Consider the following 23,472-nt stretch of genomic DNA (forward strand, 5'->3'; position numbering starts at 1 on the left):
TTGTAGCGGGTCCGTCCTTACATGGCCCATTTTCCGTTGTACCCCTGCACCTTGCACCTCTTTTCCCGGATGAAGCTAGTTTGCTATAACCCGATGTGTCGTGCAATGCTTGAGAGTAAGGATCGGGAGCGTCGTCAAGCGGTATTGGCAGCAGCAGATGACAGATAAAATGACGGCCAAAATCCCTATCTTTCCAAGGTGAAGTTGGTACTCGGACTCTTGTTTTTGCAACACGCGGGAACCTAGGGACCAAATACCAAATTCATTATGCATGCAATCATACTCAAAGCAGCCGTAGCTCTACTTGGAGTCTCGACTGCAGCGGGCTTTTCATATCAGAATAGTCGGCTCTGCCTAAAGCTACTAGCACAAGGTGTGGAGGTTGATTTACCCAACTCAACTGACTATGAAACCGAACAACAAAACTACTGGTCGACAGCATGCACCGCCCTCCGCCCTGACTGCATTATAGCTCCAAAGAATGCTCGGGATATGTCAAGAGCTGTTGCTGCTATCCAAGAATCGAAAACAACTCGTTTTGCTATAAAGTCCGGCGGACACTCGCCCAACCAGCTTTTCTCTAGTATACACGACGGAGTGTTGATTTCAACCCGGAATCTCAAACAAATAACCTACAATGAACACACCCAGACTGCCATCCTTGGACCGGGCTTGAAGTTGGAAGAGGCTGTTGGTGGACTAAAAGATAAGGGCCAAACCGTTGTAGGTGGCCGTCTCGGTGGTATCGGCGTTGGCGGTCTCATTCTAGGAGGTAAGTCTATCGTTTCCTTGTGTAGATTACCGATTGCCCGTAACTAATATTTTGCAGGTGGCCTTAGTTTCCTCAGTGGTCAGTATGGCTGGGCTGCAAACAACGTCGTCAACTTTGAAGTTGTGCTTGCCAATGGCACAATCGTAAATGCAAATGCTACTTCAAATCCAGGTAAGGACTCAATGGCCAAACGGAGTCTAATGCCCTCTATTCTAACGATCCCCAGATCTGTATGCTGTGATGAAAGGCGGCTCTGGAAACTTTGGAATCGTTACCGCCTTTACTGTTAAGACTCATACTCAAGATCCAGAGGTACCTAACGCCCCAAATCCAAATTTATATCAGATTTCCTAACAACATACCATAGATTTGGGGAGGCAGTATGTTCTTTAACGGCAATCACACCGAAAGCCTTACGCGAGCAATCCGAGATTTTGCAGAGTACAATACCGATGACAAGGCATCGATTATTGGAACCGTCAATCGCAACCCGTCATTAGTTTGGGTCGTGTTCCTAACCTATGACGGGCCTTCTCCTCCCGAGGGCGTGTTCCGAAACTTCACCCAGATTCCGAATATTCGAAATACCGTCAAGAGACAGAGTTACCATAGCCTAATGCTTGCCAATGATGAATATATTCGCCATGGTAACCGGTTCTCCATTGGCGCTGAAACAAGCGTCAACCCATCAGGCACACACGGCTACGATATTTTCAAGTCTTTCATTGACCACTGGAACAATGTCACGGACGATTTCATCGATATTCCCGGTAGTGCAAGCTCACTCGCTCTTCAGCCATTGCCACGATCTATCTCCACCAAAGCCAAGGAGTCAGGAGGTGTAAGTTACGATATCATTCCAGCTGAAGGAGAAATAAACTTACTTGGCTGCCCATATAGGATGTTGCCGGGTTCGACCCGAGATATGACTACATGCTATTACAGATTGCTGTCTCTTGGAACAGCTCTACATCAGATTCGGTAATCGAGGCAGCCACTCGCAAATACTATACTGTTCAGGGTGAAATGATTAAGCAATTTACCAATGAAGGCAAGCTGCCAAAAGCATATTGCCCCCTCTATCTGAACGACCTCAACGCCAACCAAGACTTCTGGGGACGCGTGGCCCCTTCAACAAGGGAAAAGGCTTTAGCGGTCAGGCGTGCAGTTGACCCAACGCTGTTTTTCCAGAACAGAGTTACTGGTGGGTTCCGGCTCGGCTAAGGAACTAAAGGGAACGGATGGGGACATCGAGTCGTCCTCATTTGCACAAAATCCTGATGAAAATGATCTGCATATTTTCCCAGTGTTTCTGGGATCCGTGTACATACATACGTCGTAACGTATTGAACCAAAGCATATATAAATAGCATGGAAATAATAAATAACTTCCGGGTATCCCTTCAAAGCAAATTTATTCATGGTTATGAATATACCTCAAAAATACGACGAGGCGGTATAGACTACCACTTGTTATCACTCTCGGCCTCGATTCCAAATAGCCCGTTTTTCCTCTTTTCTGCTTCCCACTTATCTATCCAATATTTCATCTTCTCACGGCTCTTGGGGCTGCCAACATTCACTGTGGGAATGATACGCGATATTCGTAATGCACAGCAGAACATCGTCAGCTCCCGGAACGAACTATGTTCGCTATACGGAACACTGAAGCATGCAGCCTCATTTGTGCTACCACGTTGCGGGACGAGGTCGTTAATAGAGAAGCGAGGTTTCCACGCATCTGAATATAGAACCGCGGAGACGGGAGGGCAGTCAGTCCGTGTTCCGCCACGTGGACGGTAGCTCCAACCGGTGGGTCGGATGCCGATGATCCTTGTAAAACGTGAGCCAAGGGATTTTAGGTACTCAGACAGAGTCTCTGAACGCATGTCCATTAGGCTGTGCATGTGGACTTGGGCATCTAGGGGGTCGGATGTCAGAATGCTGGCTAGTTCGGCATCCTCCAAGCACTCGCATATCCGCTTCTTGTTCGGAGAAACGTATATCTTGGAGTTTAAGGCACGAGCAACGCCTAGACACATTCGTTCTTTGCCGATGCTGTATGTTCCAATGACAACAAGCAATTTGCCGCGATTGTGTTGGTCTACCACGGAGTTTCGGTCCGAGCCCTGGTTACTCTGCAGAAGTGGAGTCATGGACCCTGACTTCTTCGCTTGTCCTTTCCTTGCACCCAACGTGTCAAAATAACCTTCGTTCACCCCTGCACATAGTTGGGCGCACGCGGAGATAACATCCTGCTGGAATGGGAATGCGTATTTAGGGTTTAGATAAGTCGTATCCAAGTAACAGACATCAATTTTCTGTTCACTTAACTTGCCAGTATGACGATCCTGGATATTTGGCCGGAGGAGGGGGTGATTTATGTGGGCCGACGACGCTCTGAAGTCACCACAGTGCAGGATCCGATGTATCCTTGCATTTTTCCCCTTACCGATGGCCTTCTCAAAGAGGAAAAGTGAGCTGCCGGGGCAATGGTTTGCGGCAATCATCGTGACGCTCACTCCATCAGTGTCGGGTATCTCGGTCTTCTGCTCAAATTCAAGTTCAACAACCATATCTGGCTTTACTTTTATCTGTTGTTTCACCAGATTCGCAGTGACTGTGCTGCAATAAATGGGCCCGTGTGACCAGGATGATGTTAGACCACCGTAGTGATCACTGTGGTAGTGACTAAGAAAGTAAGCATTGCACCCCTCGATAGCACCATACCTAAAGGCATCTACGGTTATGGAAAATCCCGGTAGAATTTTGTAGAAAGGACAGGTCCGCTCGTAGGCCTGCTTTCCCCGAGATGCTTCTTCACGAGAGGCTGCCACGCTCCACGCAGTGTCCTCTTCGTTTGCTGACATAATTTTGGTGAAAGCAGATGTGGACAACGAGGCTGAGGAAAACGAGAAGGGATCCTTCTGTCCAGGTCGAGGAATTTCTTTCCTTTTCATTCTTGGCAATATTCTTGGAGGCTGTTGCGTGAGTTGGGTATCCTTTACCGTAGAAATGACAGTAGCAGAGTCGCCGTCAACGCCGTCCAGACAGCCATTCACATGCAGCGATGCTTCCTGAATCAGTATTAATATCATTGAAAGCGCTTTTTTCATGAAATTAAGTGTAACTTACAGAATCTGACAACCGACTAAGGGAAGTTTGGCATATTGGGCAGACCGTCACTTCGTCGTCAGAGAAAGTCTCAACCAAGTGGCCTAAATCCTCGTCGGGTACGAGAGTTGATTCCAGTTCATTTGGAGTATCGCACCCCGGACCAATTTCGCTCTCTGGCCGGTTGATTGACTGGCAGCTAGAGTCTTCAAGTCTCTTATCATCTGGCAATTCCATATCTGGAAATGGTTGTGTAGTGCGGTCTCCAATTTCAGGATTTTTGCCTGCATTCGTGTCTCTCACATCAACACACAAAGGACTCCTATCGTCCTCGCTATCAGAATCGTCCACAAAGGGTCCATGGCGGGCAATAGTAGGTGTGGATGATGAATCCTCGCTCTCTAGTCTCGGTGCTTCCCGAGCTGAAGCCGAGCCATCCCCATCATTACCAATAGGACTAGAGGCGGCGCTTTCAGGGCCATTAATCCCTCTTTTATAGGTTCCATCGCTCGTCCTACGTCTTTTCACGGACCCGGGACTTTCGTTATACCTATCATCCCCCCGACTGTTGTTTCCGGAGGAGTTAGGCAGTGAGCCCCAAAGCATGTCCGCTAGCTCATATCGCTCATCTGAACAGGAAATACCATCCGTCTGAGGTTCCGAATTCGAGTTATTGGGGGTTTCCTCTTCGAAAAATAGCCCAGTTGAAGTGTCATTAGATATATCTGGCCGTGGACGTCCCCGCACATTTACTTTGCTTCTGACTCCAAATTCTGTAATTCGAGGCTGTGTAGGCTTGGGGGCCGTGTCGGATTTCTTAAAAAAGTTCAGTATGCTCCCATTTCGTGTTGGTGTGGGTTTCTTTTGGGTTGTAGATAATGGAGAGGGTCTTTTTGCTGGCTGGCCGTTTGGGCGAAAGAACGGTGAAGTGAGCGTTGGCGGCATATTGAACAGCAGTCGTGGCGACGGGCTAACGGGCTAAATTATAACAAGAATCTAAAAGAGTGAAACCTGCTCCACGAAGGGGGAACTATCTCGGAGGCCGTCCCCTACTTCCCGCAGCATCATCTCGGTCATTCCAGTGCGAAGTCGAAGTCGTGAAATTTCCTTTTTATCTTATCGAGAAGCGCGAAACGCGAAGCGCGAGGTCACGTGTACATATCCAATTTAACGTTGATTACCTAAGCAATTATGTGCAAAGCGCCAATACAAAAGCTATTGTTATCGCCTCTATCGATCGTACAGTTGGGATAATGTTATGCCTGGAGTAAGCCATGGATGATAGCCAATAATTGACATGACATAATATCTCATTAGGTATTTTTTTTTCCGGCAGATCATTGAATGCTCTATCGTATACATTTGATCTGGTGGAGGCAAGCGCAGCTGGAGGAGCTCATCCGCATCCCCTGGTGCGTGCAATGACATGACATCGGCCACAGCTCCTGCTCAGATACCGCAGTCACCATGACCCAAGTACAAATGCGGTGGCATTCCCGCCACTCAGGAATATCCTCTCATAGCCCAGCGCCCACCAGTTTCTAATTTTTTTTATTTTGATTTTATCGTTTCATTACCGTGCCTTATTGGCTTGGTTTGCGGCTTCTGCATGAAACTATTAGTACCAATTCTAAACTAAAGAGAGAGATTGGGTAGTCTTATACCTCGTCTTGTTGCGTCCTCCAGTAGGCCGGTATCAACCTCGGATTGTGGCAGCACGATATATCTCACCACACTTCCTCGAATGAAAACATTGCTAACGCTGGAGAGATGCGGATACTCGTTTAAGTCGAGAACCTCGATATCGTCCAGCTTGACGTTCAAATATTGATCCACACTCTTCAATGTACCACGGATCCGAATGTCATTTTTTAATTCAATCGTGACGGTGCGGTTCGTAAGGGTCTTGAAGAAGCTAGTTAACCAAAGTCAGCGTCGCTCAGGTTATGAGAAGCTCTTGCAGCCAAATTCCGGATACCAAGAGCCTTCCTCATGGCTAGGGAATGCACTGGCCAGTCGGCTTACCTGAAAAATAACATCGTAGCGGAAAGTTTAACTTGGGTGGCCTGATAAATTCAAAGGTATATGAGCTACGGCGCCCCAGGTTGCACCGGTCAAGTGATGTGCATGGAGGATTAGCAAGCTTGCGTTCTTGTGCTTTTACTCCAAACTGCGAAAGCTTTCGTGTTTCTTTGGATATCTCGGTGGGCCATGCGCATCACGTGATATAGCATAATTGTATTATCTAAGCCGATTGATGCTTATTCAGTCAAATCGAACTTCCGCTTGACATTTGGATGAATATCGAATTCTCCTTATTTCACCCTTAACACTTACTACGAGGCTGTATTTGAAGGGGATATAAGAGCATGATGAGATGGCAAGTTGACTTATACAGGTTTTTGCCTGGAGGAGAGGAGTTGTGAAGAAGTTGATTTCCCCCATTCTCGCCGGCACTGAGTGCCTGCCATTAGCATGATACATATATACAGAGTTGGTAAGATATACATATTTTAAAAGCATGGTATGTCAAAAGTATACTAATACTTCTAAGGGGTGAAGGTCTATGACCCGACATTATGAACCCACGAGATTAGCCTAAGACCCACTGTTTATGAGGGGAAAGCTAACCAGAGCTGTGGTGTCCGAATAAACATGAAATGGAGAACGTTGAATAACATAAGGTGAGGAAATATGTAAGGAGTGTATGAGTTTCCGCTCCATCATCAATATGACCGTGAAGGCTTCATAGCCCAGCCACTCAGACATCTCCATCCTGCGCCCGACTTGCGGCCTTCATCAAAAACACCATTCATCTCCTCAACCTCTTCTCATCACGGCCCATCTCCATCTGCAACTTCAGCACCCACTGCTCCCACATCCACCCCACGAGTAACCCAGTGATGTTCGCAACATCAGCAGTGCTTCCTATATCACTGCCTCTTTCCATGTTCCTGCTGCCAGGGACTTGAGAGGCATCACTTAGAGCTGTACCCATTGGCATGAAGAGCCATGCACGCTTTATGGCACCGAAGTTTGACTTCTTTAGTTTCCAGAGGAATGTTTTTGTGGGGTTCGGATCATACCCACGAGTCTTCAGGTTGAAGGCAAACTCGACAGAAGTGGCAGAACTATATGGACCGGCACGGACAATGTCCGAATCCATGAGGAAGAACTCCAGATAGCCCCTGGGTTTTAGGCACCTGAAACACTCCTGCAAGCAAAGTTCAAATTCGTCTACCTTTTCGCCATTTACCAAGATATTGCGAGTTGACTGAAGGAGCATATGAAGTGTTCGGGCAGAAATCAAGTCGAAGTGATTGTCAGGGAATGGAAGTTTCCAAAGGCTTGGAGCTAACACGCATTGATGATTTGGTGGGCCTTGGATGGCCATATCCCTTGATTGCTTTTTGGTCACGACCGTGTAAACCCTAACGCTGGGAAACTCTCGTGCGACAAACCAAGACCATTCACAAGAAGCTTGGCCTCCTAGATCAAGTACCCTGGTTCTGCGCTTGACAGAGCTCTGCGGGCCACCTAGGGGTAAATTTGTCTTTGCAAGACGCTTTGCAGCAGGACTAGGGATCAACCTGCCGCCATTGATATACCTGAGAGCATCAATCACCCAAAGGGAATCCTTAACTTGCAGCAGGGCATCCTGTTCCTTTTCCACATCGTTGTACATCTTCTTTTCAGCAATTATTTGGGGGAGGACAGAGTTTCGAGGAGCTTGCGAGAATGGACCTTTGTAGGGCGGGCGAACGGGATTCTCAAGCTCATATTTGCCAGCGAGCTTTTTTACATGCTTCTCGCGCATGGCTAGGCGAGAAACTTGCATTGCCTCATATCGGTAATGGCTATGAAGGAAAGTATCCAAGTTGCAACTCTTACCCCGTGTGCGCATGAAATGTTGAAACCCGCGGTAAAAGATTGAATTCATTGCAACTGGAAGAGGTGGGAGCGGAGTTGATGGGCCCGATTGGCTCTCGGAGGATTCCTCAGGGATGGTGTCAAGGAAGCGGACCGTTTTTGTAGTGCTGATAGTTATATCCGGCACAGTGGTGGTATTTTCATTGATAGGAGTGACCGGTGTCTCCTTTGGACTGTTGATGGGGTTTGTGTCGCTCAATGCTGCCATGTATTGAGTTTGCGCGGCTAGCCATGTGCTGGTACGATCCAGGCTCTGCATTGCGCGGGTCTGCAGACCTTCCTCGTATGATTCATCATACTCGGACGCATCGTCTTGCTTCTTCTCGTCAATGTCGAGTTTCAGCACCAATTCGGAAACTTCCTCAGGGATTTTTCGTGCAGTTTGTGGAGCAGAGCCAATTATCCGCTTGGCAGTTGGAGGACCCTCGGTGGCATCATCGTCGTCATCCGCATAACTGTTTCGAAATTCCACTACCTGTTCAATAACGCGGCCCTGAGGATGAGCGTTCCATGGTAGATCATAGAATCTTTCCGCAACAGCGGATGTGGGAACATTGCTAGTTGGAACCAAACTCCATGTTTTTCGAGCGTGTCGATCAAGGGATGAAAAGAATCCACCAGGCGATGGGATGCTTAAACTTGTGAAGGAGGAGGCTGAGCTGACGGAAGCACAGGCAGCGTCGTTCATGCTCTTAGGGCGAGCATCCGGGAATCCAGTGAATTGGTTCATTTCCGACGGGTCGTTGACGGAAGAGGCAGATGAAGCGTTACTATCCTCTCCAGGAACTCGGATATGCTGAAGCGTTTCCATGGCAGCAGACGAGAGTTGAACGCCTTCCAAAGATGCCTCACTTTCGTATCCCGCCTCGCCCTCGCTCTCGGGGGCTTTTACAACAGGATAATGAGTTGGAATTTGAGGGAAACGATCCAGAACCAGACTCCAATCTTCAGGTTGTTCAAGCTGGATGTCGATCTGAGGACTCATATCAGAACTCGCTGATCTAGGGTTTCCGGTTCCCTCGGTGTCTGACTGAACACGAAGTTGTTCTTCATCCCAATCCACATCAGGTACAGCAGCTAAATCTGGAGTCTGGGGTGCACTAAGGGTCGATGGTCTTTCGGAAGCTGCGCTGCCAGCCAAAGATGGAGGTGCATAAAGAGCCGGAACAACTCCAGAAATTCGAGACAGTACCATGGGCGACAGGGGAATTTTCGGCGGAGGAGTGGGAGGCACAGGCGAATTCTTGTGCTGCTGGTGAATGGTGTTAAAAGTCGGTGGCGGAATCATGATGACGGGATACCTATTGCGGCGCCCTTCGCCCTGATTTGTTCCTGTCGACATGCGGTTTGAAGAGTTTGTGTACGATGCAGTGCTGGAGCGAGTATCGCCGTGGCTGGAGAGTGAAGGGCAGCCATCCACATCCGAATCATCCGTCGATTCATCAGTCGCATCGTAAAGGTCGTCAAAACTGATTCTCCGCTGCGGCACAGCCGGCTGGGACTTCAAGTCCTGGCGGGAGAAATGAAATGACGCAGAGATATTAGAGGTAGACATACTGGTCAACAGCGCTGTCGTTAATATTAAGTAATGACAAGTTTAACAAGGAAAATGAGAGGAAAGATGCCCCCGGGTATCAAGTGTATGCCAGTATTAGTGCAGTGCGACCAGCGCGAGTATGAAATTAGAAAATTACAATGAATATAGATGTTAGTGAAAGGCCTGATCAACAGGTATGAGCTGCGAAGAGCGAAATGAAGTTGTAGAAGGTGAAGAAAGAAAGAACAAGTGCGCTAGTCTACTGCATATATGTAGTACGTACTCTCAGGCAAGCAGCGCAGCAGGGATGAAAGCCGACTTCATGCATCAATAGGAAAGTTATACATAGGATGTTCCAACCGCCGCCAACCACGCTGGCCCATCAGGCCTGAATTCATCTCATCGGCGGTTTGCAGAGTTTCCACTAGCTAGGAATCGAGCGCTTTGGCAGCCCACTATACCTAAAAAAGTTTAGCTTGTGATGGACTGTGCATGAAACTTGCTTCCTATTGGCTGAGGCCCACTCACACTTCTTGGAACCTTCCCACAAGCATAAAACTAATCTAACCAATAAAAACAAGTATAGCTACGGGAAATAGTGGATCCGAGCTTGGCAAGCGTGACCGTGCACGATGATTGGGAGTTATTTTTGGCCCAGTCGACTTTCGCATTGCTGCCGCCGAGCTAGGATCCTATTGAGGGAAACCTGCCCAATGAACGACAGAAATCGGGCTCTCTCGCAACGCATGACCTCCCGGCTAGTGGCCTTCATCATTCTCTCATGCACTGATTCCTGAAGAATGCAGGGTTGTTCATGCCTAATAGAGCAATACTGCCGTGTTTCTTCAACTTCAATGCAGCCACTGAAGATAAATACACTTTCAGGGTCCAGACATCTGCTCGCATTAACAAATAACAAAATTTCATCTGTCAATGGACGGCGGCGGCATGGCTATCCTGGCTGCAGAGCCGGGAAGGGTGGCTTCAATAATAGGACGGAAAGGCTTTTACAAGGCGTTCACAATCACTCGCTAGTCATTCATGGCATTGCAGATGTATATATAGTCTGTTTCATACATAGTCGAAGAGAAAAAGAATATAAAGTGGAAAAGAAAAGAAAACTTCCAGCCATACCAAATGGTACACGGCTGGGGGACGACGACCAATATAATATAAATATTATATAATAACGAGGAAGGAGGATACGAAGCCTCAAAATATAGCAGAGCAACAGCCAGTGACAAGAAATAAATCCTGAAACCTAAGATTTAAATAGGAAACTGTGAGATTATTCCACTGCACTGTAGCCAGTGATCACTCCAGAAAAGATTCAAACCATAAAGCTGTTGGTGGAGATATGTAGCAATCTCCATCCAATGTAAATGAGCAATAAAGCGATTAAACAAGATACATAAAACAGACATGAGATGAGAATGGTAAAAAGGACAGGTTGGAATAGAAATCAAGTCAAATCGTAGATCGAATGTTCTACGGCATGACAGGAAAACAAAAACAACGCAGGACAGACGATCAGCCAGCCTACGCTGTTCTGCTCGTCTGTACATAATCAAGGATAAAATGATGGGTCATAGGTATTCATGATACCCTGGCCCATGGGGATATACCCTCCTCCGAGAGTGGCCGGGTGGCTGCCATCGCTCCAATCAAATGGAGTCGAGGCAGCAGTGAAGTCATCGAGGCTGAATGGCATTTGAGGTGAGAGATCGAAGCCGGGTTGATCGATAGTGGTTAGGCACGGGTCGAATTTGGCGCCGATAGCAGGGGCAGCCAAGTGTTGTTCTTCAGCGACGGTGGTAAAGCTGTTTTCGTTCACGGCTGCAGCGGTGCTGCCACATTCGCTATCGCTGGAGCTGGAGTTTGAGGTACGGCGAGGTATTTGTGGTTTTGCCGCGACATTAGCAACATCATTATTTGTTGGTTTGGCGATGACTGTAGTGTTGTCGAGGACAATCTCGTCCTGCTGCACCATCCAGTGCTTCAGAACATCCATCGGCGGGTGGGTGCCACCGCCTTTTCCACCGCGTTTCTCGCTGTCCTTGCCTCGCCCCCCACGACCACGCTGGCAGGGGTTAAAATGTGTGCGACGCAAATGGGCAGCTGCATTATAGTTGGCACCATACCGTTTTTGATTTCGGCAGGCCTTGCAGTTGGCAAGAAATTTCTTGTCAGGTGATATATCGACACAGATCCACACTTTGCGTATTTGAGAATGAGATCGATCGATGTGTCTTCTGAGTTCATGTTCGCCGTGGAAGCCTTCGGGTTGCTCGTTACACATTGTGCAGTATGTCTTTTGACGAGCAGGTCGTTGAACCGAAGCTTTAGGTATTACAGCGACTTCGCGAGATCGACCGTCAGCCGCCGGAATGTTGATCTTCCGGTGCTCGGTCTCTGCGGGCTGAATACCTTGTTTTTCAGCAGCCTTAGGCGCAATCTTTCGTGTACCTTGCATGATCTGCTCATGTGTCCTCCGCAGAGCTCTAGAGTTGTTCGAGCGAGAGGACTCTTGACTCTCGCTCGATAGAGAAGGCTTCATCTCAGTAGATGAAGCCGACGACGAAGAATGCAAAGAAGAGGAAGAATGGGTGCGTGGGGTAGAGAGAGGGGAAGGAAGGTAGCCAGACCCGTACTCGGGCAAGGACTGAGAAATTTGAACATGAGTCATGTTACTATCAGAGGGAGCTTGGGTAGTAGTGGTGGTGGTGGGGATAAAGGAAAGGGGGTAGTTTGTGTCATTTTCCTGTTGTAATGACGGAGCAAAGAAATTTGCTGATGATTGATCTGGAAACTCCAGATTGTTGGAAACCGATCTGTTCGAGCCGAACCTGATCATATCCATTCCTCCACACAATGAGTCAGTAGTAAAACTACGATTCATCTCAGCACTGAAGCCAGAGGGGTTGGGTACGACACAATCCGGTCCAGAGGAGGCCACTTCTTGTTGCTTCGATGTCTGTGCGGAGGGGCTCTGGTCAAGCGAAGGGTTGGGAGTTCCAGCCGTCGAAGTATCGAGAGCGCCGGGAGTTCCATCCAGAAACTTTTGGTCGAAGAGATCAGGCGTATAGCTGTGGAGGTCCGGGTTGAGTTCAAGAAGGTCAAGACCAAACGCAGGAGAATTCGATGCAGTTGGTGTTGGTAGGAGGAACGGAAGGCCAGTAGATGACTCGTCGGACTCGTGAACAGTGGTGGGGGGCGGAAGCATGTCGGTTTCTGGTGTGGAGTTGCCAGGCCTTGAAAGAGGCGGTGAGTACCGCGGTATCCGTGAAGGAGAGGAAACCGAATGTTGTGGCTGAGGTCTATTGCAGCTGGAGGATTCCAAAGTAGCTTCCTGGCTCTATAAGTTTCATGTTAATCCCAGGTGTCTGTAGAGAGACAATTTTGGAGGGGAATGGATATTTTGACCAAGAAATCGGATCACCTACGGTAGCTCGTCGTTTGCTCGTGTGGCGTCCGGAAGTCGAGTTGGGGTTCATGGATTCGCAGCTCCGTTTCCCAGACAGGCCAGGTGTCTCGTCCACACTGGGTCCCTTGACGTGAGTGTAGTTAGGTTGCTGGTTTGGAGTTGTCATGAAGGGCTCCAAACGTTGGCTCCAGAGTTGCTGTCGATGTTGTTCGGGGAGGTGGGAATGTTCTTGCCAGAAAGCGTCTCTAGAGGAAGAGAGTACCGTATTGAACAGCTCGTCACTGCTGAGGGACAGAGCCATAGCTCGAGAGAGATGCGGGAGGGGAAGAGGCGGGAGCAGGTGTTGGAACGACCAAATATTATAGAAACCAAACAGTCCGTGGGTTCGCTGGGGTCCGTCAAGGCCAGTAGACCAGAGATACGCTTCCCGGAAAGGGTTATATCAGCCTATGAGTTATGTGTAGCAAATCTGGAGATACCGGTTAGTACTGCTATCCAGTTCGCACATGTACAACTTGCGTTAGGGAGGCAATGCAGGGCCGGGGTAAGAGGTGGTGGAATGGAATGTAAACCAACGTTATTTCTTGAGGTAGCAGGATAGACCTGGGATGGAGGGGGCGTGTTCTGCGTTCTCTATCAGACTGCTTGACGAGCAGACTCCCAGGGGGGTATATGGTTATATGCAGCAGCAGGAGGGGATCGATAAGATAGTGAGGGCGAAAAAGGAGAAAGGGAGACGAGCAGGACAGCGGACGGAGGACGCGGAGGCTTTAAGACAGGCCGCAACACAGGCTATACTGGATCCGGAGATGCTGCACGCCCAAACACGAACAACCCAATGAGCAGCGCATCAGTCGCTGCAGGCCCTTGTCCGTCTGTCGGTGGACAACTCATCACTTGGTGGGCGCACAGCGAGGCGGCCTATCGGAAAGGCAATGCAGCGCCGCGCAGCCCAGATCCCCTTGGCGTGCATCTCTATCGAAAATGCGGTCCCGTGGACTCGTGCAGCCATCGCCAGCCCATCCTGCCCGTCGTCACGCCCGGGTCACAGGCCAGCAGCAAATAACAGTACTTTAACGGCCTGGTGGTGTCAAGCCGGCGGTTGAGATCGCGAGATGCGCAGCAGCGAAAATACGAAACGTCGTTCACATGCCCAGATTAGGCAACGTCCATCACGTGACATCACTTCTCGGTGCCCAAGGGGAGGGTTTGTGCTGCCCCTGAGCGGTGCTATCGTGACTATGGCGACGGATTATTGGCATTATTATTGACGATGGCGATGCGTCGTGGGCAGAGACACTTGCTGTCCGCGCTGATCAAGAGGACATCCGTGCATACAGACAGGCACTGCGGGTGCCCCTTTGCCTATACAGAGAGGCGAGGGAGCCCCTGAGTAATAATTATTATTATCAACCACTCAGCTAAGGGACTATTGAGATACGAAGTAACTACTCCGTACAGTAATTGGCACTGTTCATGTGCGGTTGCAAGAACGGGTTGAAGCGTTTGTAACAGTACGGAGCATCCGTAGCATATATGTGACCACACTTTATATGGTTTGTATGTACTTGATGGGTGTCTCGTGATAGTAATTATTATATTTAGTCGGATGAATGGGTAAAAAAAGGGGGAGAGGGGGGTCCAGCTTGGTTCAGCATCATACCGCTTCTTTCTCAGGAGCTGATGATGCACCCTTTGCCTCCTTGGAGGTTGCACTTGGGCCGGTTGTGGATGATACATCTTCTCCATCCTTCTCCTTTCCCAGTTTCGAGTCGTCGGATTCCACCGAAGCTGTAACGGGCTCCGGCTTGTCATCCTTTGCAGCTTGGGATGCTCCAGCCAGCTTCTGGGTCTCTTTGTTTCCCCCCTGCTCATCTACTTTCTTCCCTTCTGGTTCCTGCCCCTCTGATTTGTCTTCTTTCCCCAGCTCTAGTGCTTCCGTCTTCTCCTCGAGTTCCTTCTGTTCAGATGGCTCCTCCTGATCGGTAGCTTTCTTCTCTTCTGGATCTTTCTCTTTCAGTCCCACTTCCGCTGACTTGTCCTCTGGTTTTGTCTCCTCCGGTTTCTGATCTTCTGGTCCCTTCTCCTTCGTCTCGGCCTTCTGCTCTTCGGATTTATGCAAGGGTGACTGAGGCTTTAATCCTAGTCTTGCCCGCATGTTCTCCTTGGCCTTTGCCGCAGCCTCCTCGCTAGCCTGTCTCAACGCAGCTGGCATGTTCTCACCATGCTGTTCGCCCGACGGAGTCCGCGAAGGAGTATCCCCTATCCGTATATGGGGCGCCGAGGAGGTGGTCGTTTTAGGCGGTGCTGCTGCTCCTGTTGCCGTGGGTGCTACAGCCACTTTCTGCGGTTCCGATTTTGAAGCGTCATAGGGTGACAGGGTTGCAGCTATCTGTGCCTTCAGTTCACCGTATTCATTCCATTCTTCAATCTGGTCCAGATCCTATAGATTCCACGCATCAGTGACCGGCTTCGACAGTAGCAGCTTGCAGGAAGAAGACCAAGGGAGATGACTAGGAGTATGAGTTTCTGGTACTAACTCCGACTATGCTGGCATATCTGACCAGCCCAGGTAGCTTTCTGCCCTTCGACCTCCGACCCCATATCATGCGTGCTTTCTCATCTGTGGCAACATCGATCGCTCGGAAAGGGATCTTGTTCGCCTTCAGAATCGTTTCTAACCTCGACGTTGCTGTGATGATGTGGGAAGAACCGGCTGTCAGAGAGGTATACAGGAATAACGTGGGGTCGGTGGTGTACGATGTTGGAGGATTTCCCGCCATGACTGTAGAACTTCGGCCAGCAAGCCTTCCAGCAGGACTTTTGATGTGATGACAGTTCGATGAGTATTTTCGACGTAAGAAGTTGCTAGGTCAGGCCGTAGGAGAATATGGCTGTATCAGTGAATGATATCAGCCCCTTTATTAGTTAGGGGGGCTGCCCGCTCGTTTACTCCGTCGCCGTTGAGCGGTCTCGAGGATAAAAAATAGGCCGTCCCGGTGGTCTCAAACGGCCGCTTAGGTAGGTTCACTCGAAACAAAAGATCGGGGGACGCAGACGCACAGCTGGAGACGTCGACTGAAATGTTGAAGGCTTCTCTGGCCGTGGAAAGCTGTCGTCTCGTTAACTTCATCGCATTATTACTGCCTACGAAGGGAGCAGAGCAGTCGGGTCAGAGAGAGTCACGTTACATGCTGGATCCCCGAGCGTCGGTACGGAGACGTTAACGTCATAACTACCTGTCACTTTCGACTACCAACCACCAGGCCGAGAGGGGCAACCTTGAGCTTCTTCAGAGAAACAACGACATAGCCCATTATCAAGCGAATTGATAGCGAAAAGGTCTGGCTATGCCTCTTTTGACGGAGCAGTTGATGATGCTCAATATATCCCTTATGCCTCGCTTGAAGAACCCTGCGCTTGTTGTCCGCCGGAGTCTCAAGCAACCTCTATTCCCGATGCAATCAATCAAATCACCAATGGACTGAAAAATGGATTCTCGGGCTCCCTTCCATCTTATATTCGGCATATAGCTAACTAGTCATGCAGTCCTCATCCAACTTACTGAATACCTATATCTGTACCACACTTAATACCCCGTGATATTCAATGTTTATTTAACTGTTACTATACCACTCTGGACATTGAATTGCCATGGCTTTTAGACTGCGAGTATTCGGTCCTCAATCAGCCCCCTTTACATCGCCTTTGTTTTTCCGACTTAATACCGTACAGCGTCGAGACATTTTCTTCTCCAGGAGACCGTCAACCATGAGCATGTCAACCAGCCATGCCACGCAGCCAAAGGGAGCGCTGAAAGTGGGAGCAAGCCTAACAGGCCAAACTGGGGAACTCTACTACATCGATCAGGTTCGTCAGCACAGGACGGAACCCGACTTGTCATGTGTCTATCAGGCTATGTATGTATCATACACTAGCCCAGGGCTTGATGCCTTAGATTGCTAAGTGTCCAACGCTATTAGAACCCAGGACGGAAAGAAGCATGCCATTAAAAATATATATTCCACTGAATTCGAATATCAGTGGGGCCTACAGACGCCTCTTGCAAGCTGCCCTAACCTAAGAGTAGTGAAGGATACTGTTCCTGAGCACCTCTTGTTTATATATGACTTCCTTACCGAAGATTTACTCGGCCTAGCTAGGAAAGACGGTCTTTCTTATATAGCTAGAAAGAGAATCCTGCGGGATTCGTTAACTGGACTTGCCGCTCTACATGAACGGGGCATTTTGCACGGTGGTAATTAAACTCCACCCTTACCTAGTTTATTAAACTAGTTGCTGCTTTTGCTTTGTATTAACTTCTCGTTCCATTTCAACTTTACAAGATATTAAGCCAAACAACATATTTGTCGACTGTGACCTCGTTGATGGCACAATCAAAATAGAGAGAACTCAAATTGGAGACCTGGAGATGGGTTCGATGATTCCCCCTGGCCTAAATGTTCGTGGTGCCCGGCTTGGAAATCCCATGTGGCGAAGCCCGGAGTCCCACGCTGCTGCCCGTATCAACACTCCATCTGACATTTTCTCCTTTGGCCTTGTTGTGAGTGACTGTTTAAATATCCCTCCATTGTAATAACAATATATGCTCATTAGCCTTATCTAGTGCATATATACCATGCTTCACAAGAATATTTTCCATATCAACGAAAGGGATATAGATGTTTATGAAAAAGATCGTATTATAGTCAAGCGGTTGCTCTCTCATTTCGGGGATGGCCCTGGTTTGGTTGGGTTCCTACAACACCTGGAAGATGATTCTGCCGAGTGGCGAGATATTGTTGTTGCTGTTGCTGATGAGTTTACTCCGGAGGACCCGCGAAAGCCACTTTCGATGTGGGAGGATGTTGACGAGCCCTTTCGGGATGTCCTCGCTAAGATGACAAGTCTGGATCCTGCGAGAAGGATAACCGCAAATGATGCCCTTGAGCATCCCTGGTTCAATAATATATGAGTGAACAAAGTAGATTCGCACTTCATCGATAATTCTGTACTATATAAAAGTAGCTCTCATCTCTGTGCCGGGGTAAGCAATTTGTCAGTGCCTATCCAGTTATTTTTTACAACCTCGAAGCCCATCTGTAGAATATGCACTCCCCGTTATTACAGGGGCCATTAGGTAGTATCTGTGACTGTAACTAAGTGCTTTTTTCCTTTCGTCTGATCTTGTTGATATAGATATTTACAGGAATTTGATTAATAACCAAGAAAATTTGACCTTTAGTTATGTCATGTGATGATATGGCTGACTAATACGCATTATCATCCCCACTACCCCACTATCTCTCATCTTGGATCAAAACATCCAACAAAACCAACCTCAACTTCCCGGCTTTCATCTTCATTTAATCCAACACAGTCTCTAGCAAGCTCATACAGATCGTTCACGATGGGACCACCGGCAATTATCGCTCCCTCAATTCTCTCTGCCGACTTTGGCTCTCTCGGTGCAGCATGCTCCGGGTTGATGGACAATGACAGCGACTGGATCCACGTTGATATCATGGACGGTCATTTCGTGCCGAACATCACCTTCGGACCTCCGGTTGTCTCAAAGATAAGAACTCATGTCCAAAGGCCGACTTGTGCAGGTGGAAAAGGGACCTTTGATTGCCATATGATGATTGCTGAGGTACCCACACCCTTCCGTTTCCTCCGCATCCCTATGCCTCAAGTATATATGATCTCATAGCTTACGCTGTTATAGCCTCAAAAATGGGCTAAAGAATTTAAAGACGCCGGGTGTGACCTGTACTGCTTCCATTACGAGGCGGCTGTCGAGTCCACTGCTGCCAAGGAGCCTTCGGATAACACGACAACCGAAAAAACAAGCCCAAAGGAGCTAATTCGTTATATACACGAACTAGGCATGCAGGCAGGCATTGCCATTAAACCAGAGACCAGTGTAAATGTGCTCTGGGATATATTAGAAAACAAGGAGGCAATTGAACGACCAGATGTGAGGACACTTCTTCGGGCGTACCAGCGGGAGAATCTTATGGAGACCAACTGTGCTAACAGTTTATATTATAGATGGTACTTGTTATGACAGTTAACCCAGGCTTCGGCGGCCAAAAGTTCATGGCTTCCGAGTTACCCAAGGTCCAGGCCCTGAGAGCCAAATACCCCGACATGAACATCGAGGTCGATGGTGGACTGGGCGTTGGAACCATAGACCAGGCGGCTGATGCGGGTGCTAATGTCATCGTCGCGGGATCCGCCGTTTTTGGAGCCCAGAACCCCGCTGAAGTTATTGCAAAACTTCGAGAGGCAGTTGAAAAGCGAAGACGATCTTAGAGGATCTATTGTCATGCTAGCATGTCTCGCAGGCGAGGTTGCAAATTTCCCTGGCATTATAACCATAATTTTTGCAATGCACCCTACGCCAGTTAGCGTAGATCATGTCCCCCACCGTGACGATTTATTGATCCCAGCATTATGCAACAAAGATATGGCATTATCCACATGGATAACTGACTTATCTGGCCATCAGTCGCTCTGAACACCGTGTATATACCTGCAACACGCCATATATGCAATTACTTTCTAATGTTCATTGCATATTAACTGCACATTGCTTGGGGGCCGCAAATTTCATACAGCAATTAAAGCCAGGAAAAGCTGCTATATACCACATTTTCAACATTATATGTGTCTCGCGAGTAGGCGACCATACTCGATTCGGCAAATGATAGATAGCCTTTTCCGGTTCTCCCCTTGAGGTAGCCTATTGAACTTGGGGTAACTGGTGCTCAATGCTTATGCAGACATGGTTGTGCTGAACCCTGCACGATGTTTCAGGAGATTTATGTCATCTTTTTATGCGCTCTCCTATTTACACCCGACAAACAGTCACAGGATATATTACCCTTAGGGACATTCAGCCACATTCTATTCCCTCGGATATCTGCAGACGTAAGTCTCCAGAATCAGACCTCCACTATCTCGGCCACTTTTCTGTGCGCTGCTCCGGGCGCCGTCATAAGGCATGACGAAGCAAAACCAACTGTCCATGAGATGGCGGAGGGTCCACACAATCCTCAAAGCTTGTTGGTTCTCGTATATCTGTCCACGATCCTACATCAATCAACCTCTTACACGGGAATCTAGAAACTAACGTTTGGAACATTCCCACTAAGGTATTATTTGCTAACTTCCCAGCCTCGTGGCCAACGGCACCCGGGAAAATCCCGTAATACTTTAAAAAAATAAAAAAAAAAAAAAATTTGCTGCCAAGTACAGCTGCTCTGCATGGCAATCTACAGGCATGATGCAAGCTGAATCCTTCATGGACACTTGCATCTACTCTTCCGTGCATGGCCGCGTGCAAACAGGATTGCGGCCAGGTTGCGTGCATACCCCTTAAGTGGCTTCGGAGCTTACATAGTCCCGCTCGATTGCTAATAGATATGTCAGTGATTAACCAGGGCCTGAGTTGTTTGAGCCCTGCTGCATGCAGGTAGCCTGCATGCTGAAGGCGGGCGTAGCTTCTGAAAGACACTCTACATGATACTTCGGTTGGATGGAAACTTGAATTATGATATTTTCCGTAAATTTTTAGAACATGATTGAGGATGAGTTGGATGCGGCAAGTTGTAGATTGGATATCGGAAGATTCTAGTAGCAAGTGCCAAAGATCTAAAGTGAACGCTGGAGAGTACGATACATCAATCTTCAAGATCATTATTGTGATATTAATATGCAGAAAATATCAGGGTTAAGTAGAGGAGGGCCATTTGAGAGGCAATAGAATATTAAACTGGGAAAAGGGGAGAAAAGCAGTCATATCAAAGCTTTGTATTCGTTACAAATGAAACCCGTGTTTCCATACCACCACATAATGCCATGCTGAATTTTCCTGAAGTCTTGCCCGAGTCGTAACAAATGAAAAAGTATAAGAAAAGTCATAAACAAACAAGTAGGGGAAAATATATACAGAAACAGACAGAGAAAAGGGATGTTTTTTTCCTTTGTTTTCGTTTCTGGTTCGGTTCTCTCACCCTTTTTTTCTCCCCCATTTGAGGCAAAAAAGAGAAGCATACTATGAGGAGTATCCACAGAATTTCTTTCCACTGCCATTCAGTATGCTTGCTAGCAGCCACTTGCCAGGCCCGTATGGTAGAATGACACCTTCTTCAATGGCCCACTCACGCAGGGCAACGTCTTCGCGCTCTTCGGTATCCATAACTTCGCAGTGCTTGCCCACATGTTCCATGCGGTCTTCCCAGGAGTGTGGGCCAACAAATTCATGGCTGCAGTAGTTGCACTGGCTTCGCTGAGGAGCTTGCCGTTGCTGGACCCAGCATCTGGCTCGCACTTCATCAAGTTGCTTGTCGAAAGCTTCACGTTCTCCCTTGGTAGGCTCATGTGGAGAGGGGAGAGTCAACCAAGGCGCGTGCATGCGGCGAAGATGTTGAGTGAAGAGGTCTTTGCGGTTGAAGTCGTTGGGGGTACGCATAGTAGTAATAGTGCATGAATGAGAAGGGGAAGAGGAGATGGAGGCTGGGCAATCGCAGGAGTAGGGAGTGGACACCATAGAGTTGGACGGTTTAGACACCTTGCAGTGACCAATGTCACATCGATAAAAGCCAAGCTGGAGATGTTGGGATAGAACGTGGCGCTTCCACTCATTCTTGGAGGCAAAGGAGCTTGTGCAACCATATGGGGCAAAAACGCAGGAGAAGATGCGGTCCGCCGCCGATTGGCGGTTTCGGGGAATGCTGAAACTTGAACTCTTCGACGGGGTTCGCCTAGTCGTGCGTTTGCTGACTGGGGATTGTCTTTGCTTTGGCTTCGCTCGGTTCTTTCGTACACCACTCTCACTGCCGCTTGGGGATAATGGAGGGCTGGGTATCGAAACAGAGCTATCTGCTTTTATCTCGTTATACTTTACTCGCTTGTGAACCAAGCCAGAAAATCCCGCAGAAGTGATTCCCGAGAGACTGTTCTGGCGGTCGAAATAGGCCTCGCCTAGGGCTGGATCAACTATTTCGTTGTTCCCAGTTTGTAAATGATCTCCGAAGACCATGTCATCTTGCCCGAGCCGTGAGTCCAGGTTTTGTAGTGAAAAGGACTGTGACATGAAGGCAGGGATAGATCGGGGTGGCTTGTTAGACAGCATGAGTTCTTCAAAAGTAGGGCTTTGGGTAGGGACAGGATCCGGGTAATGTTGTACATCTTTAGATGAGACAGAACATTCGCTTCCTAACTGCGAACCACTTAGGCTCCTAGACAGAGCATTGTCGATGCCATCCGAGAACTGGCATTTTTCGGTGATTGGCGAGTCGAATACATCGTTGACGCTAGGATAGAGCTTAGGAGAGTTCCACGAGTACTCGCTCATGGAGGAATCAGATGTAGATTGGTCTCCTCCGCAAGAGCCCAATGGAGAGGTATACCTCACCATGCGCTGTGGCAGTGAGGTGTACATCATACAGTCAGTTTCCCAGGGAATCGTAGTCTCCATGTGATATGGGCTGTTGTAGATCTCTACATCTCTCTGGGGATTTGCTGGAAAGGCTGAAGCACACTGCTCGAACCCAGTGAGCGGCTGTGCCTTGGTCATATTCTGCTTTTGGTTCATCACTCCCGCGGCATCGAGGTCGTAGGGGAAGTCGTTGGATCCCAGCATGGCTCTGATATCATCCGATCGCGGAGAGATAGCCAGCTCGTAGTCAGTATGGGACCCGTCTTCTGAAAAGCCGAAATGTGTAGTAGGGTCGAGGGCGAGAGTGAAGGTGCCCGCCATTGAGGTCATCGTTGAAATCTGATTTTGGAATCCAAACACAGTAGAAATTGATGAATACCTTGGGATTTGACGTGCGACTCTCTAGACTTGCGGGTAGAGCAGATGGCTTTCACGGTTCAATAGCGTAGTAGACGGGATGAACAGTGGAAGCCTGGTAGGTGTGTAGCTCTGAGTGCATGTATGGCATGAGGTTCACTAGTGTGCTTGTAGAAGTAGAGTAGTTAATGCCAGCGTGTAGCGTGAAGGTATGAGAAGGAGAGGTTGTTTGTGTTCAAGCTGAGGGAGGATCTGGGGGATGCGAGGGCATATAAAAGCAGCCAGCAGCTCAGGCCCGAGAAAAGAAGAGAGAGCTTGTTCCACCACCCACCGACCTTGCGCCATGATGTAGCGGGTGTAGGGGACAGGGATTACCCAGTCAGCTTTTGATAGTTCCGATATTTGTTTTTCTCTCTCTTTTCTTCCCTCTGAAAGGCCACATGAGAAGAATCAGAGATAAGAGTGTCGGACACGGTTGAACTATGCAGAGCCTCAATGCCTGGCCCCATTTTCAGAAAAAAAAGGAAAAAAACGTGGTGGCCGAAGTATAAAAATAAATTTGCAATGGATTGGAAATCACAAGGCCAGCGCCCCTGCATGGCTTTCCAGGAAGCGAAGTGAGCGTCGCCCTGATCCTTGCCGGAATACGAGCCTGTGAGAGACAAAAGTGTATGTGCTTGGGGGTTTGACACGTTTGTCTCTGCCACATGGCGATCAACACTAGCAAGAGAGACATCGTCCTCCTATTTCAAAATACAAGTCAGCGAATAATGTCGTTTGTCCACAGCAGAGTAACAGTTGGTCTGGTACAGAGCGTAAACAGGGCATGCCTCTTCGTTACCCCCCTGCGGGCCCCTTATCAACATCGGCATCACACCCTGGCTAGTATA

General features: G+C 48.4%; 8 protein-coding genes across 8 annotated transcripts; 3 read left to right on the plus strand and 5 right to left on the minus strand.

Annotated features, from left to right (window-relative positions):
• Nucleotides 1–267: 267 nt before the first annotated feature.
• On the plus strand, nucleotides 268–1,996 carry TRV_02172 (FAD dependent oxidoreductase, putative; the record flags this gene model as incomplete). The annotated part of the gene is made up of 5 exons (XM_003023618.1): nucleotides 268–772; nucleotides 830–943; nucleotides 999–1,084; nucleotides 1,140–1,613; nucleotides 1,673–1,996. The coding sequence occupies 5 exons, from the start codon at nucleotides 268–270 to the stop codon at nucleotides 1,994–1,996; spliced, it is 1,503 nt and encodes a 500-aa protein (XP_003023664.1).
• A 239-nt stretch (nucleotides 1,997–2,235) lies between these two features.
• On the minus strand, nucleotides 2,236–4,831 carry TRV_02173 (DNA repair protein Pso2/Snm1, putative; the record flags this gene model as incomplete). Its single annotated transcript, XM_003023619.1, has 2 exons — nucleotides 2,236–3,849; nucleotides 3,908–4,831. The coding sequence occupies 2 exons, from the start codon at nucleotides 4,829–4,831 to the stop codon at nucleotides 2,236–2,238; spliced, it is 2,538 nt and encodes an 845-aa protein (XP_003023665.1).
• A 1,867-nt stretch (nucleotides 4,832–6,698) lies between these two features.
• TRV_02174 (uncharacterized protein) lies at nucleotides 6,699–9,371 on the minus strand (the record flags this gene model as incomplete). The annotated part of the gene is made up of 1 exon (XM_003023620.1): nucleotides 6,699–9,371. One exon carries the CDS (start codon nucleotides 9,369–9,371, stop codon nucleotides 6,699–6,701), a length of 2,673 nt encoding a protein of 890 aa, XP_003023666.1.
• A 1,549-nt stretch (nucleotides 9,372–10,920) lies between these two features.
• Nucleotides 10,921–13,078, minus strand: TRV_02175 (uncharacterized protein; the record flags this gene model as incomplete). The annotated part of the gene is made up of 2 exons (XM_003023621.1): nucleotides 10,921–12,708; nucleotides 12,797–13,078. 2 exons carry the CDS (start codon nucleotides 13,076–13,078, stop codon nucleotides 10,921–10,923), a joined length of 2,070 nt encoding a protein of 689 aa, XP_003023667.1.
• Nucleotides 13,079–14,434: 1,356 nt separating this feature from the next.
• TRV_02176 (uncharacterized protein) lies at nucleotides 14,435–15,560 on the minus strand (the record flags this gene model as incomplete). The annotated part of the gene is made up of 2 exons (XM_003023622.1): nucleotides 14,435–15,220; nucleotides 15,318–15,560. The coding sequence occupies 2 exons, from the start codon at nucleotides 15,558–15,560 to the stop codon at nucleotides 14,435–14,437; spliced, it is 1,029 nt and encodes a 342-aa protein (XP_003023668.1).
• A 988-nt stretch (nucleotides 15,561–16,548) lies between these two features.
• On the plus strand, nucleotides 16,549–17,752 carry TRV_02177 (uncharacterized protein; the record flags this gene model as incomplete). The annotated part of the gene is made up of 4 exons (XM_003023623.1): nucleotides 16,549–16,647; nucleotides 16,768–17,035; nucleotides 17,124–17,341; nucleotides 17,405–17,752. The coding sequence occupies 4 exons, from the start codon at nucleotides 16,549–16,551 to the stop codon at nucleotides 17,750–17,752; spliced, it is 933 nt and encodes a 310-aa protein (XP_003023669.1).
• Nucleotides 17,753–18,034: 282 nt separating this feature from the next.
• Nucleotides 18,035–19,095, plus strand: TRV_02178 (ribulose phosphate 3-epimerase (predicted); the record flags this gene model as incomplete). Its single annotated transcript, XM_003023624.1, has 3 exons — nucleotides 18,035–18,472; nucleotides 18,506–18,757; nucleotides 18,832–19,095. 3 exons carry the CDS (start codon nucleotides 18,035–18,037, stop codon nucleotides 19,093–19,095), a joined length of 954 nt encoding a protein of 317 aa, XP_003023670.1.
• Nucleotides 19,096–20,839: 1,744 nt separating this feature from the next.
• TRV_02179 (C2H2 finger domain protein, putative) lies at nucleotides 20,840–22,555 on the minus strand (the record flags this gene model as incomplete). The annotated part of the gene is made up of 1 exon (XM_003023625.1): nucleotides 20,840–22,555. One exon carries the CDS (start codon nucleotides 22,553–22,555, stop codon nucleotides 20,840–20,842), a length of 1,716 nt encoding a protein of 571 aa, XP_003023671.1.
• Between the last annotated feature and the right edge of the window lie 917 nt (nucleotides 22,556–23,472).

The sequence above is a fragment of the Trichophyton verrucosum genome (assembly GCF_000151505.1).
Source record: "Trichophyton verrucosum HKI 0517 chromosome Unknown contig00202_1.f1.exp, whole genome shotgun sequence".
Taxonomy (NCBI): Eukaryota; Fungi; Ascomycota; class Eurotiomycetes; order Onygenales; family Arthrodermataceae; genus Trichophyton; species Trichophyton verrucosum.